We start from the raw sequence: 17,210 nt of genomic DNA, 5'->3' as shown, positions 1-17,210 counted from the left end.
TTTTCGTGTACAGTATCATGTAGAACCTCTGGAGCATACAATCAGCGTCCTGAGCCTAGTGGTTGGGGTTTCCGCATTTAGGGCGGGAGGCCCGGTTCGAATCCCGGTGGAGGCTGGAGGGTTTTGCACAGCTCTGGATTTTCCAACTCACTACGATTTCAATTATAATCATATATATATATATATATATATATATATATATATATATATATATATATATATATATATATATATATAGATATAGATATATATATATACATATATACATACATATATATATATATATATATATATATATATATATATATATATATATATATATATATATATATATATATATATAGGACTACCAAATTTGTGAAATTTGGAACTACTTCCTTCTATGTTATTATTGATTATGAGTACAAGCACAAACTCACAATTCTGAGTACGAATATACCGGTAATATCAGTACTGATACAGACTGACAACTAAGTCTGTTTGGAAATAAGTAATGTAAAGAAAATATAACAGAATGTTTGCATTAATTGGCTCTGTCATTTAAATTGAAAAACACGCTCAACTATTCAGTTTAATATGAAAGGGAATATTGAAATATGGTGTTACCCAATCAACAAAAGGACGCTTTTCGCGCTGTTCAAGGGCCGGGCTTCTCTGCCCAGTATGATGATCAATATCACAATGGTTGATGTATCTCCTCCTTTACATGTAGAAGATAATCTTATATGTTCTAAATCACAAAACAAGCATGATCATTGTTGACTTATACACCATTTGATTGATTGCAAAATATATCAAGCCGAATCTCTATGAGAACCGTTGGCACAACAACTCTTAACCAGTATCTCTATCGGATGTTGAAAGTTCCAGACGTTCTGTAGTACGAGAGTAGCATGAGTAGTAACGAGTAGCAACGAGTTCCAAGAGAATAACCCCGGTATGAATATGAGGACAAGTACAAAGCTCTTAGTACTATATAGTATGAATGTAAATAGATTATCTTGTTGGTATGGGTACGAGCATAATTGTACACTAGTTTTATATATACTATTATGCAAAATGCCTCGAGTATTAATACAATTTCTAAGGACCGAACGCGAGTACACGTGTTTATGCGAGAATACGAGTATATGTAAGTATATATGTAAGAATAAGAGTACAGGTAAGTATATGTAAGAATACGAGTACACGTAAGTATATGCTATAATATACTACAGGTAAATATATGCAAGAATACGAGTACTGGTAGGTATATGCAAGAATACGAATACAGGTAAGTATATGCTATAATACGAGTACAGGTAAGTATATGTAATAATACGAGTACAGGTAAGTATATGTAATAATACGAGTCCGCGTAAGTATATGCTATAATATACTACAGGTAAATATATGCAAGAATACGAGTATACAGGTAAGTATATGTAATAATAGTGAGTATAGGTAAGTATATGTAATAATACGAGTCCGCGTAAGGACTCACTTGAAGTCGTCTTAATTGCAAGTCTGTTTATCGTCTCCCGGGTCGCATGCTTATTTTATCTTAGTTAACCGCGGTAATCACGCACACGTAACCATGGTAACCTCGGTAACCACGACGGAAGTCTGTAGTTTTAATGAGCATGATCTACTGCAAACATTGGGTAACTCGAGGGGTTTTTTTTCTTCGAAAAATTTGAGGAAACCATAAACAACCAATTTATGAGATATCTTTGCCACTTGTGGAAACAAAATTAATCAAAGTGAACAAGGGAAATAATTTCTTGTTATTCCTTTTAAACGTGTTTGTCTCTTTTATGGTACAAATATTTAAAGAAGGGTGTAACGCTCGTAACCCTAAAAGTCAACATGACCCTCGTACCCGACTGGATTTCACAACCTTTACTAATCCACTGTTTGGGATGGGTTCAAAGATTTTTGCTAATCAGGAGCCTACACTTTGCGTTCTCAACAGGCCAACTATACCTCTTTTCTTTTATTCGTAGAGAATTATACAAAGGACTAAACATGTCTCCGCAAGGTCTCTTGTGCTTAACGTTGATTCTATTCGGTGTATTCGGTAAGTCTCGATCAAACTTGCTATAATAAGAATCTTCACTAACCGACATTAACATCATATATTGTATTTTAGTTACTCTTTTAAGTTGCTTTGTAGTATTAACATACCAACATAAATGAATATACCTTAAGACTACGGTACATGACAGTGCCAACATATAGATTTTCTGCTTTTTTAATTTTTTTTTTTAATTGCATTAAAATGTTTACTGTACAACTCATCGAAGCTTGAGATTTGGTTGCAGTGGTAGCGCCAAAAAGGGTGGGGGACATGGGAAATTCCCCTAACCATTATGTTTCTACCACCCCTCGCCCTTCCCATCCCCCAGTCGGCTGCAGTAAAACAGACCTGACCCTCCCGTCACGTCCAAATTTCCTTTCTTTTGGTAATGTTATAGCTAACAAAATGCTACACATTGCGATAAACATTTCAAGGAAATTGGAATATCTAGAATATATTTCTGTGCTTAAGTTAAGACCAAGGGCGTAGGAACCGGGGGGGCTGGGGGGGCGCCAGCCCCCCAGTGAAAAATATGGGGGGCGGAAGTATCATTCCCCCCCCCCCCCGCTCCGCAAGTCAGAAAACCCCTTTTTCATTTCCAAATGAGAAAAAAATCTCATTTGGAGCACCAAATTGCATTTAAGGCCAGGTGAAAATGCAAAATTCTTTACAAAATGGAGTGGGAGTTGAAGTGTGCTATATTGCACCAAATTGCATCTAAGGCCACCTGGAAATGCCAAAAAATTCCAAAGGGGAGGGGGACACCCCCTCCCCTTAGACCCCTCCCCAGGCCGGCCATCAGTCTTCAGCCCCCCCCCCCACTCAAAAGTACCTTCCTACGCCACTGGTTAAGACGGTTTCCCTTGCCTCCTAATTTCCATCATATCCACTTTACATAGGCCCGTGCTTTGCTCTTTTAAAATCCCTCCAAACTGATTCCTTGATGAAATTAGCTGATTTCAACAGAAATATTTATTTTAAGCGAACATGACCCTCGGGGGGAGGGGAAATTCGACAGGAGGGAGGGCGAAATTCGAGTGGAGGGAGATACTATATTAAGTTGTTTTGTAGTCCAGGGAGGGGTTTAAAAGGAGGAGTGGCCCCTTTCAGTAAGATTGATAATATGGAGGGTGCTAATATGGAAACTTGATGCCATATTTTGCAAATTTTTAAATAATGCTGAAGAATTTTATTAGATTCTGTATGATATCAAAGTAGGCACACCTTCCAAAGTTGTAATTATCTTCAAGTTTATATCTTCTCAATCGAATGCACTAAATTAACCATTCAAAGAGGTACAAGTTTCATTTTTAAATAATTATATTTAAAGGCGAGAAATACTACGCAGTACTATATACCCTTTTGCTTTGACGTCACAATGAATTTGCTTGCTGTTAGATATCACATATAACCGTTTAAAAGTTTTTTGTTTGCTTTTCATTTCTCAACAGAAAACATCCATGGACAGTGTACTTCAGAGCGTGAGTATTATCACGTTTGTATATAATTGCACTCAAATACTGCTTTACATCAGTCCAAGTCTGATTACCAAACATTACCCCACCCCACACCCAAACTTACCACCGGTACACACGCACACATATAGACACAAACAGAAATACATCCATGGAAAGTGTTCTACAGGGCGTGAGTTTGATCATGTTTGTATATAATTGCACTCAAATACTGCTTGCTATCAGTCCACTTCTGATCACCAAACCTCACCAAACCCCACCCCTACTACCCCCGACACACAAACACACATAGACACAAACAGAAAACATCAATGGACAGTGTTCTACAGGGCGTGAGTATGATCATGTTTGTATAATTGCACTCAAATACTGCTTACTATATCAGTCCACTTCTGATCACTAAACCCCACCCTACCCTACCCCCCCCCCCCGGCACACACGCACACATAGACACAAACTATAACATTAAGACATGACTTATCAGTATAGTTCTATAAACCAGGAGAATACTTGTATAATTGAGTTAGTAAACTGTGGACAATGTAGCTCCCCTCAAGCATTTTCGGTATGACCACCGATTGAGTTAGACAGTCTGAACAACAATATGGAGCTAACATATGGAGCTAACATATGGAGCTATAACATATAAACAGAGTGAGCGGATAAAGGAAAGACTGTATATAGAAACATATTTGCTAAATTAGTTCCCAAAGTCTGTACCTGGATATAGAATTATGACTAAATCGACAAGGTTCTCAAGGAAAGACAAACAAAGCATCACATTAAATTTTGGACATAAAATGTTGTTTTAATGATTAAACATGAACTAACTTGCAAATAAATGGAAGTTCAATGGCATAAAAACACATAGAACCCTTGAATAGGTTGACGGGGTGTTCATTTAAGTGAAACTGGTACTTGGTTTGATCGAGAGACAAATTTTACAACCCAAGCACTCAAAAAACTATAACTCGGAGTCCATACATTCTTCGGAGCTTTGAAATCATGAAGTTACATGCTTCAAAATGACAAATCTTCACAACGTGCGACTACCAACCAAATCGTTTCTAATACGTCACTCTTTTGTTTGGGTTTGGCTTCTTATCAAGTGTCTTCTATTTTCCCTCCGACTACCTCTAGCGTGCTGTTTTCTTTGTTCTATTTTCTTTGTTTTTTTCTTCTTACGTTTATTCCATCCCGTGATCAATGTACTTCGGAATCCAAATGGACATACAGCAACGCATATTCCCCTCATACGCCGCTCGGTTTTCACCTCCCCACCCCCCCCCCCCCCCCGTAATCCCCTACTCCCCAAGAAATTTATATGAGGATGAAACTTTAATGGTGTTTACCCTGGTCATAACGACGTGTTTACAGTATACGCTGCGCGAACGAGTTTAGCAAACGGAACGATTAACTATCATCCCGTCGAATCATGTTATGGTCACCGTGTTGCCCTCAAATATGCTAGATGGTTATATGATGGTCATTGTTATTTAGGTTCAACGAGCACTGCCATTGTCAGAATATTTATTACTCTTCTATAGACACGCTATCGTCTGATTGAACCCTGTTATGTTTTGAATTAATTTGGAGAGTCACATCCTCTCAGAAAGGTACTTTTGAAAACCTCTACTAAATGTTTAGCTTGTTACATGGCGGGGGAGGGGGTGGGGCTGAGGGCGGGTTTTGATGATCCTTGAAGCCCTTACTATTCCATAATTTACAGAATGTCTAAGTTGTAGTAGTACAAATTATGTTCTGTCCAGTATTGAGGAATTGATTTTCCGCAGTCTAAGAAACCACATTCTTTCTGTTCCGATCATTTTTATTATTATTTTCCTTTTTTTGGGCGACGTTGGTATCAATAATAACGACAAACATACTTATAAGTTACTCGGAAAATATTTGCTTTAGATTAATTTTAGTACAAGCATTTTTGTTTGATACTTCATTTTAATACAGAATGCCCCGCCAGCTTCTTTGTTTCCGATTTGACTTTGAATCCAACGAAAGTTTGTTACGATGTTGGGGATCAAGTTGCCCTATCTTGTTCCGGAAACTTAGGTGGACCTCCAATGAACATGTGTCTTGATGGTGGAAACTGGCAATTTCCACCGTCGAGTTGCGAGAGTAAGTATTTGAACAGCTTCTGTGTAATTAAGTCTTTAACATGAGCAACCATGCATACATGCTTACATGAATTCAAATAGAAACAGAAATTGCTCTCTGTAGAAACGTAATTATATGCAGGTAGACCCTAAAACTGTCATCAATCTATTTTCTTTTCATCACGAATATGATATTCTTGTTTTTTTTCAGTCTAGGGAACAACAGTGAAAGTTGTTCAAAGTTTAGTCTTATTCTGAAAGAAATGGGTTTAAGTCTCTCGAAATGGATGTGGATCGTCAAGTACATTTCTCAGTAACAGACAGATATATATCTCTATACCTCATCTGATCTTGTTGAAGTCAGCTTTCTTAACATTTCCGATCTTTATTCTTTGTGTTTTATATATTTCGTTTTAGTTTTCGATTGTGCCAAACCAGTACTCGGGGACGCACTTAATGTGATTCCAGATAAAGAAATCTACAATGCCAGGGAAACCATAACCTACACGTGTAATCAAGGTTACACACTAACAGGGGCCGGTACCGCCATCTGTGACGCTGACGATGAGTGGAATCCTGCTACAGTACCGATTTGTATTGGTGAGAAACATATAAAAATACTATCAACAACAGACGTATGACAAAGCATTGTTGTACCCTATATCCCTCTTCATACACAGATAAAATAAGCTCACAGATAAGCTCATATTCAAATTGCTGCTAAAATGCAACCAAATTCAGTATGCAGTGTATGTTATCTCTCTTAGACCTTATCCAGTGAAACATTCTTAATACTATCAGCTCTTAATTGCTAGCAATGTACATCTCTGCAGAGCAGAGACAACTTCAAGTCTCTCACTGCAGTAATTCTAATGGAACATGCAAAGATGTTTTCATGATAGTCAAGTCAAATAAGGTTATACATGAAACCATGTTCAAAATTCATACTTTTATATTGGGAGCTCTATTTGCTCTGTGTGGCGCTAAGCCAAAACAAAGTTTACTAATCGAATCGTTCAATATACACCGCCAATTGAGAGACTTTTTTTCTTCCTTTTATCGAGCTGCGTTGCATATTCTAAAACCAGTTGACACTACATTTATAACCATCCTTTGTCTCTATGTCCTATAAATAACTGAATTTATTTTATAAGGGTTCTTACTTATTTCTATTTCTTTTAACGTTTTGATAATATTGAAGTTTTAATTTGATAACTTTTATATTTATAGTTTTATTCTTTTGATAATATTTATCATGGGAACATGTTTTATTTTAAGTCACAACAGTCTCTTTTATTTTATAAGCAGTATAAGCAGTATGCATTTAATACCAGCGAGAACAAAACATTCACCTGTATCCCACGCCTCATCACTAGACAGATGTAGCGTGGGATGAAGAAGGGAGAGAAAGCTCAGCTCTTGTAACTCCCCTGCATTGCAGATGTCTGTCCAAAAGTCCCTTGAACTGATTTATACTGGTAGCGTCATTGGCAGACTGTGGGAGGGCATTCCATTCAGATACAACCCTGACCGAAACAAAATGTTTGCGTACATTTAATTTTGAATACTTTGCGCACAGTTTCATTGAATCGCCTCTAGTAAAAGAGATGTCGCTAAAATCAAACCATAACTGAGGGCTAGCTTTTACATAACCTTTCATAATGTTAAAAGCTTCAATTAAATCTCCTCTTAGTCTTCTGGTCGAAAATGTGGTGAGATTTAGAGCAGAGAGTCTTTCATTGTATGGCAAATGCCGCAAAACAGGTATCATCCTTGTAAATCTTCTCTGTACTTTTTCAAGATAATATATGGGTTCCAAGCTTGAATGACAAATCCCAAGAGTGGACGAACAAATAGATTTATAAAGTTGCAACATTAATTCATATTCCTTTGTTTCAAAAGTTCTGTAAATCATTCCCAAAATCCTGTTGACTCTTTTCACACAGGCAACAACTTGTGTATTTAATTTGAGAGAGCTTGAAACAATAACACCAAGATCCTTTTCTTCATTCACTGGCTCTAATGACTGACCATTCATGTGTCTTGGTGGGGGTGGGGGTGGGGGCATGCACCAATCAACAACAAACCACACAGGAGACACAAACTCTCAAACTCTCAACTGATGAATGCATATATTCTCTTATTTACCACATTCATGATTAGTTCGGCCTTTTATATGTAGTAGTGGACATAGTTGTGGACATTGATGCAGTTTTGTTTATTAAAGATTAAAGAAAGACGAATATACTATTTTTCTTTTCAGCCTCATGTGAATCGCCAAATATTCTGAATGGTAATCTTACAACCAACGGTCCCTTCAACAATGGTGATTCGGCGCAGGTTAACTGCTACGAAGGAAGTGACTTGGAATCAGGAGCATCGACAACAATAACTTGTCAATCCGACGGAACCTGGGATGAAGTGCCTTCATGTTTCAGTAAAGTTTTTACAGTTACCATCTTCCTATATAAGACTATGAATTAAGAAAGATAGATTAAAGTTCATGGACATATTCCAAGATACCTAAGGTTTTTAAAATTGTTTGTCTGTCTGTATGGTTTGTGAAGTTAAAACTAACGAAGTGCAGCTTAAATTAACCCAACCCCATGTACCGTGTGGTTATACTATCTTATGATCTGGTTCAATCTCTAACTAATCATCTCATCTTATCCATGGTATGGTAAGAATTTGTTTATAAACTGAGAAATGTTTTAAGACAGGACTTAAGTAGGCAAAGAAAAACCCAAGTTAGAGTACCATGCAATATTTATCTATACTCGTAGAAAAAAGAAATATTGGTTTCCTCTTGGATCAGTTCGGTCACTATGACAACCAGCGACTGAGGGTTCTGGTATTGAGCGGACATGAACTTCCTAGTAAAAAAAAAAGTAGTAGTTTTCATTGACTTTCCTTCATTAGTTATCATAGTATATCAATTATGCCTTATGTTCTTTGTACCGGTAGGTTCATACAATTCAACGAATTATACAGCTTTTAGTGAGTGGACACGGTAGGATATTCAAAGGCCATCCAGTGCGAGTCATACATAGCAAATAACGTGTTTTTCTTATTCCTTCAAACAGGAAAGTGCAAAGTAAATCCTGTACCAAATTCGGATTCACCAAACAACAGTACATTCTCTCACGGGGGTACAAAGACCATCACGTGTAACAGTGAATACTCCTATGAACAACAGACCACATTCACTCTTACCTGTTCTGATAGTACTGTTGGAGGAACCGTTCCGGACCAGTGCTATAGTAAGCCGTTGAAACTTCATTCCTCAAAAAGTATTTAGTGGTTCAGATGACAGTTTACATTTTGTCTTTTGTTTTAATTGTTGAAAGGTCTTTATTTCTGCTTCGTTGTATTTCAAGACATTTCTCGTCAATTGAATACCATTATATATGGCTATATCTATTATCATTGAAACCATACAATTTTTGGGCTATTAAAGTTATATTGAAGTTATTATCAGTAACTGGTAAACAATATAGTTTAATCGCACACTGATAAATTAACAGTGGGCTGCTACAGATTGTGAATAACAAATGAATTGTGTTTTGGTCAACTTTGTTTTAACCACTATGCTTTCATTGACCTTTCGTTTGTGATAGATTAATAAGATATTTACACAACTTCACTTTCTTTGAACTTATATATGAAAGTTGAAAGACCGTATATGATCTTCTTCAAAGGAAAACAGTCTGACATTTCGCCATTGAAATGGATCCTACTAAGATCGAAAATTTAGGCCCTATTAAAGACTTACTTACAGGTGCCTTTGGCAATAGATAAACACTTTATCAACATTTTCTTTTTCTTTCTTGACTTAATTATTTTTTATTAAATCCGTTTTTGCTAACAGAGAACAATAGCACAACGTTTAAGACAGGAAAACAAAATTGTGAAAACAAAACTCAAAATGGTATCTCTTAGCACATAGGTAAATAAACGTAAATAACTCTACACTCTTGAGTGTTAGTTCATTGGTTAACGTCGGTGCCTTTCAATCATGAGGTCCCTAGTTCGAGTCATTCCAAGATTAATGTATGTCATCCAGTTACAGATTTGTTGACAATTGACAATACATAATCATGGAAGTTAAATATGAATGTAAGAGACTGACTTCGGTCAGCTTGCGGCTTTGATAAGCCAATGATGGCTTCTTCGAGAGTTCCTGCTTGCAGGAGGATCTAAAATACATACAAATACATACGTTAAGTCAGATTGCGTAGTGAACTATCAACAGAGGTAAAGTGTTGTCAGATCAAACATAATAATATGCAGACCACAATTTAGACAGGTCCCTATTTAGCATCGTTTTAATTTGACACTTTGAATCTCACCAATCATCACTTCCGTGTGTCTCTTGTCTCATAGCTCTGTGCAAAGATCTGGCTGTTGGGTTTCTCTGCACTTAGATAATGTTTTGCGTAGTGGATATATAAAATGGAGCTGAAGTCATGTTAGGAGTGTTACATAGGATTTGACGCCAATGTGGTCCGTGGTAATTTCAGCTAAATAATAAACTGATCGCCAATAACTTGAAAGTCACACAGGGGACATGGTGTAAAAAAAAAAGGTTTATTGTTAACACAAATGGCCATCGTAAGGATCATGTTATGTTGCATCTTTGATTTAGTGCGATAAACTTCAAAAGTGCATTTTTGGTTAAGCGTTTCCTTCTTTTATTCATGTAAATAAATGAAACGATAATGGGTCTTGACCAAAATTTTATTTATTATCCAATTCCATTGCATTACAGACGAGTGTGAATTTGAGTTATAATTATTACTTTTACGCCAAATAATATCATTTTCATGATGTTTTTCTTTCTTCAGTGGATTGTAATCCACCCCTAAATGCCCCTGATAACGGGAAAATAACAGGAGGAAACCTCCACGGAGAAAGTGTTCAGTTCTCCTGTGACAGAGGCTATGGGATCAACGGAACAGAAACCGACACGTGTGACAATGGGGTTTGGGAAAATGGCGGCACACCACCGACATGCTATGGTAACCTATAGTAATCTTTAAAATTACATATCTCTCACTGGATCCACTTACACCAATCCTGGAAAAGCCAGGCAAATGTGTCTAAATTTGAGTTGAGTTGAAGATTGCAACTCATTTCTCCATGTTGTGGTCTTATATTACCGTTTGTTCTTTGTTTGGGTTTTTTATAGAAATGAAGCGGTAATTGGTCGCAAACATTGATACTTTAAATGTAAGGAAACTATAAATAACTGGTTTTACACTATACAATTTCACTATACGTTTTCACATTGTGTAGAACTTGGCCTGACGGACAGTATAACATTATAACGTAATAAAGTCATATGGTATTTAGGCTAGACTAACCTATTTGTTTTCACGTAATGTGGGATTAAGCCTAAGCTAGCATATAAAGTTGAGTTATAATCAATTTATTTGATTTTTTTCACGTGATTACAGAACTTAGCCTGACTGACAGTATAACTTTGTACTGTAATCCGGATAAGTTTATCGTTGAGATTCCTGGTGCACTGTTAGGTAGTGATGTCAGTGAGAACAGTGTAAGCCTGGGAAGTTGCTCTGGAAGTTATTACGATGGCGTATACCTCTATGCAAACAGCTCATACACAGACTGTGACACCACCGCGGAAGTAAGTCTATATTAAGTAACTAATATGGTTATGAAACAGTGACGTGCGTATGGGAACCCCGATAAGCCACCCCACCCCACTACCACCATTGTCAGTCGTGGTAGAACATACAGGGGATTTTTGTACATTCCGTCAAGGAAGAATGTTTAGATTACCTCGCCTTTTCTGGACCGCGAGAGGCCCTTCCATAAAAGGTTTATGCTTAAAATTTAGAATTTGCCAACCGACCCACTCCCTCTCTTTCCACCGTTGAAATCTTGTCCACGCCACTGTTATGAACCGTTCCTATATCGCACGGAAGTAGTAACGCTCCTTCACAATCGGACTACCATATTTATAAGATTATAACCATTTGGCATCTCCTTGTTACGAGTTCCTCAAAACGCACTCCTTGTGAAAATTTATTTTTGATTGGTCTAAGAGGAATATATTTTAATCACACTGGTGAAATTCGCATTATGTTTAAATATAAACGATATATCGTTTGGAGATGAAAGAAACGTAGAACACGTCAACAGCCACCTATATTAGATTGTATCAAAAGTGAACTTGAAGCCAACAGGTGCACGTAGGGTACGAGTTGTCACGAGTTGTCACGATTTCGATTATAAATTTCTTGAAAACGGTATCTAGGAAGTGGATGAAAATTTCACTAAAATGCTTACAGAATATGTTTCCCCTACGTTAATCAAAACTTAATTTCACTTGGACTTCTTTTTTACCGTATAAATGCCATTACGAACGATTATTTCAGAGAAAAACAACTTGAAAACGGTGCGCTTACAATTTCTCTATCGATTTATCTAAACTTATTTGCTTCTTGTGAAAGATTTTTACTTGTTTTGAACGATATGTGCAAAGGAATTATCGTTACACACGCAGATAGTGTTTAGTATGTAAAAGATCACCTACGAACAGTTGAACTTGTAGAGAGTGTAACTAATTCAGACATGTGTTTCATCATTCACAATTTCCCAATGACAGGTTTTTTATTATGTAATATTCAAAAGGTCTAACTAAGGCGTGTATCATGTTAACTTCCAATAAATCCAATAAGTTCCTTTGTATGACATATTATGAAACAAAACTGAATAAGTTCATTATCTTCTTTAGCGCAACAAACAGTAACGGTACAATATTGTTACCGTATTGCTCGTACTGTTTATATTTTTGTTAAGTCATTCTTTCGCATGTATCATCATTACCGAATGCATGATTACGCCGTATGTTTACTGCTTAAATTATTTACATGCTAATGGGTCTGACAGTCTTCTTGAATGCAGTCATATTATCAAGGAACTTGCTGTTTGTATGAATAATGCAAACAGTATCGCACCGATCTTTAAACAAATGTAAAAGACCGCCGAGTGATTTCTTGTAAGTTCTTTCTTTCTTTATTTTCTTTTTTAGGTCGATGAACAGACACGTGAAATCATCTATAAAAACACTGTAAGAAGTGCGAGTTCGACTGATCCTATCACTACCCAAGAGTCTCTAAATATTAATATCAATTGCTTATTTGACCAAGACAATATCGTGTCTTCATCCGCCGTGGTACAAAACAGCCTAAGTGAGGACCTTACTGAAGACGGTCAGTACCAAATGGTGTTTGCAGCCTACACAGACAGAAGTTACAATAATGAGATTACGGGTGACGTCAGGGTAAACACAAATGACGTCATTTACCTGCGAGCTGAAGTTGAGTATGTGTCTAGGATCGATGTTTTCCCCTCCCGTTGCTATGCAACACCAGAGCCAGAAGCAGACCATTTCCGTTACGAGGATTTAATCGACGAAGGGTTAGTAATTTAGATACCGTAGACTTATACCTACAGTATCATCATGTTGTGATGCTTATACAATATATGTCTTTGTAAATAATAATAACCCTGCTGCAGAACAAAAGGACACGTTGTAGTGCAGTGCAATGCAATGCAGTGTATGTATAGGAGAGAAACATTTTCTTTTCAGGGTCAGCAAACTTCTCTCTGCTAAAATGACTTGATGTCATCCTCAATGAAATAACAAGACCTATACCAAAATGTTAACATTATACATCATGAGCCTAATCCAGAAATCTCTAAATGTCCTACCACAGTTGCCCAGCTCTTAATCTGGTTAGTAACCTTAGTACCGCTGAATCCACCAATCAAAACTTCGGTTTCTGGATGAGGGTTTTCCGTTTCACCGACAGCAACAGTGATTCGGTGAGTCCCTCTTTCTTTTCTATTTTTTGTTTGTTGGTGGTTTTTTGTTTTGTTGAAGATAAATTGAAAAAATACTATAAATCATACCAAAGTTTTATATTCCCATTGTATGTAAAGTTAGATGCTATTTACTTTTCAGTACGGGAAAACAATTTTATATTATTTTCATTTATTCATATCTTAATAGATTTACATTCACTGCGAGTTAAAGATTTGCCCCATTGATCAATACGAATGTCCTTTGCCGAGTAGTTGTGCTTCCGTGAGACGTAAACGGTCCACCCAAATCAACTTCTCGAGACACGTATCCGCCGGACCAATTCGAATAAGCCACCATGACACCACGGCTGGTAAGTTTACGTTTACAGCCTCAGTAACCAGTGTGTGAAGAGTCAAATGACCTATATGTAAACATTAAACCTATTTCATTATTTTTACAGTATTTTGAAAACAGTTTTCTATACTTTGTTTGAGGTCAGTAAATGCGGGTGTATTCTGATAATGTCCGACGATTTTCGCCTTTACATACTAATGTGAAGAATAGACATGAAGGAGTGTAGGCACGGAAATTGATGGAATTCAATAATATTGTTAGTAGTTTAAGTAAAACAACGAAACACAAAAGACTGTCCAAACATTTAAAATACCGTATCTTTCCGTTAAAATGTTTTCAAAATATCATAACTATACAGATTTAAATTTTATAATGAACTTATATTCTGTTACTTTTCCAAATATTTTGTCTAACTTTCAAGTTCATTCTTTGAAATGTTTATTTCTTTTCTTCTTTCGTTTCACTATTAGACGAGAGTTCATCTGGAGCATGGCAGTTCACAGCATTGACAGTCTACAGTGCCACTGTGTCCTGTATGTTGTTGATCGCAGTGCTGACCATTATTGGTGTTATTACTTATCGTAAACGCAACTCTGGTTATAGACGGGCAGGTCAAATATAAAGTCATTTGCATCCATTCGCGTCTATTGAGTTAATGGTCAAACAGCACCTCGTGGTAACATCAACAACCACACTCACTAGAGTCTGTATATGGTCTAAAAATACTTTTAATACTCACTGAGATTTGACTAAAATATCAACAACAAAAACCCGATAATATCTGTACTTGTGAAGTAGCTTATTAGATAGTTTTGAGGAAGATTATATCCACATTATGGCTTTGCTTGAAAATACCTCTTCTGTTTTATTGTCCTATATAGGAATTGTTTCATTTGTTAGTTTATATACTTAGCGTTTCTGTCAAGTTAATGGACATATTTTTTGTCCTCCTATCTATCTATCCCTCTCTGTTACATTTAAGTCAATCCATTTGCTGTAAAAATTTGATATCGTATTGTTGTTTTTCTTTTGTAAGAAAAAACGATTTCTTCATGTTAATTATCAAATTGACTCAAGGCTGAACATCTATACCAGCAATTAATTCAATTCTTCCTTCCTTTGTTTTGTTTTTTATATTTTTTGTTGGGGGGGGCCTTCATGAGTTTAGACAAGCTTGGTATAAACATGTCATGTCACCAGAAAGTTATTATTAACATGTATTAAAAGAACAACAGATTGAAACGCCCTGTATCGCAAAATTTAGCAAAATTGTTAAGAAAAAAATCAGAAAGAACAAATATACAAAGGCAAGCGAAAAACTTTCTTCTTTTAAGAAATAAGAACGTTAAAGATTAATTATATGTTCTTGACACCTATTCTAAAGTAGGTCACGCACACGTTCATTTCCATCAATTTCAAAGTGATTCAGCTCATTTTAAGCATATTTGTACTCATTTATGACGTCACGGTGTGGTTTTCGTAGTGTGAACATTTCATCTTATGATCTTTAAAGCAACTGAATTAAGGGTATTAAAATGTTCTTCCTTCATCCTCAGTGTAATCTATTCTTTCTCATTTTCTTTCTTTCTTTGTTTTCTTCGTTAATTAAAGTAAACTATGATAGAACAAATCCGAGAAGCTGCGAGTCTTGCAGAAATGTATCATGAGTGTATAACATTCTCTCCAAAGATCACGTGTATAAATTATATAGCAGATCCCTCACCAAACATCAATCACATAATGTGTAATAGCGATTCCCCGCCCAAGAGAGTCTCGCTTGGGACGCCGACAACGTTAGAGATGTAAGAGGAATGGGGCTTGAAAGGTTGAAAGGTTGAAAGGTTGAAAGTGAATCAAGTTGATTTCTCTATACTAGGTGAATGTGTCTTTAAAATGAAATGAATCTTTCTGACCGTGTAACACTTACAATTCTTTCGCAAATAAAACTGAAATCATATTTCCACTCTTTAATGTATTTTACTCGGTTTTTACTATTATTGTTTATTTTGATGTCATTTTGGAACAATTTATTGCAAATAGACAACATTTAACCAATACATGTGTTCCACATTGTCTTTCTTTATCAAGAACTTTATTTTTCTCGACCATCTATTTCTTTTGACATAGCAACTTACTGAACAAAATAACACAGTTTGTTTATGACATCTGCAACGAAATATCCCGTTGGGAATGCAGTTATCCGACCACGGAATGAACAAATGTATATTCATTACAATATTTCTCTTACGCACTTGAGTTTTGGTTTCCCAAAGGGAAACAAATCGGATCGTTTTATTACGACGTCATTAACCTAAGGAAGCTCAAAATCGTTTGATAAGGCCGACTTCTCTGCATACTGTAAACAAGAAATTTAGGCTACCGTCTGATGCGCCATATTGGTCTTGTGATGTATTCTTTCCTCTAACAATAACTTATGGAATTACCTTGATGTATATGGTCTTCTATTGAAGACTATAACACCACGTGAGAAAATACAGAACACGGCAACCAGCATTTCTACTTTAGCTATAAGTTCTTATCATATTACCTTGTATAGTTGTTAGAGGATCTTCACTGGCTCCCTGTTACATCCAGAATCATTATTAAACTTAACGCTGCTTGTCTATAAATCTCTAAACCATAATTGTATTATTATACTTTACATTGCTGACCTCCTGTCATTTATTAATCCTACTCGTAAAATTATATCATCTAATCCGTCTCTCCTTGAAAGGAGAAAAAGCAAATCGGTTGATGGAGGGGGGGGGGAGATCTTTCATTGTTGCGCCGGAATAAACTACAGGGTGGCTCCAAGTATCATACGTTTAATAGGGAAACTGAAAGCTTGTTTTGGAACTAATTTGTTTTGATGGCATTGCCTATTTCTTCGATTGCTTTTGTATATATGTGTGTGTGTGTCGGTATTTTGATTGTATTTTGTAGCAATTTGACCGCTCTGCATAGTAAATGGGGACGCTATATAAATCCTTTATTAATTCATATTTATTTAATTATTGTATTTAACCTTTTAAAATACTGTTCATTCATCAAATGCAACGTTCAAATTGGAATCGAAGTGGAAATATTTGTGTGATATGACAAATTAGAACCAAAGAAAGATTTCAACAAATAAAGAAGACGAATCGAATCTTTATATAGATGGAGGAATTTAATGTATACATTAAATACCTCCATCTATATAAAGTAAATGTTTACTTACATGTCTTCTCATGATTTATACACTCTTTCTTTCGAAAGAGCTTCTTTTAGTATAACATTCTAATGCTCAACGAATGTGTAATCCCTTCAGATATCAAACTACCCCCTACCACCACACCCCTCCCCTCCCCCCGCCCATGTGGATGACCAAATGTACG

At 36.3% G+C, this 17,210-nt stretch overlaps 1 protein-coding gene across 1 annotated transcript; it reads left to right on the top strand.

Annotated features, from left to right (window-relative positions):
* The first annotated feature begins 1,902 nt into the window (after window positions 1-1,902).
* On the top strand, window positions 1,903-15,888 carry LOC139978695 (uncharacterized). The gene is made up of 12 exons (XM_071989112.1): window positions 1,903-2,059; window positions 3,511-3,540; window positions 5,500-5,667; window positions 6,063-6,245; window positions 7,909-8,082; window positions 8,729-8,905; window positions 10,490-10,663; window positions 11,102-11,292; window positions 12,703-13,091; window positions 13,391-13,499; window positions 13,687-13,849; window positions 14,304-15,888. Exons 1-12 carry the CDS (start codon window positions 2,008-2,010, stop codon window positions 14,453-14,455), a joined length of 1,962 nt encoding a protein of 653 aa, XP_071845213.1. The 5' UTR covers window positions 1,903-2,007; the 3' UTR covers window positions 14,456-15,888.
* The last annotated feature ends 1,322 nt before the right edge of the window (window positions 15,889-17,210 follow it).

The sequence above is a fragment of the Apostichopus japonicus genome, chromosome 13 (assembly GCF_037975245.1).
Source record: "Apostichopus japonicus isolate 1M-3 chromosome 13, ASM3797524v1, whole genome shotgun sequence".
NCBI lineage: Eukaryota > Metazoa > Echinodermata > Holothuroidea > Aspidochirotida > Stichopodidae > Apostichopus > Apostichopus japonicus.
The sequence above is the reverse complement of the archived record's forward strand: the minus strand, read 5'-3'. Positions and strand labels throughout refer to the sequence as shown.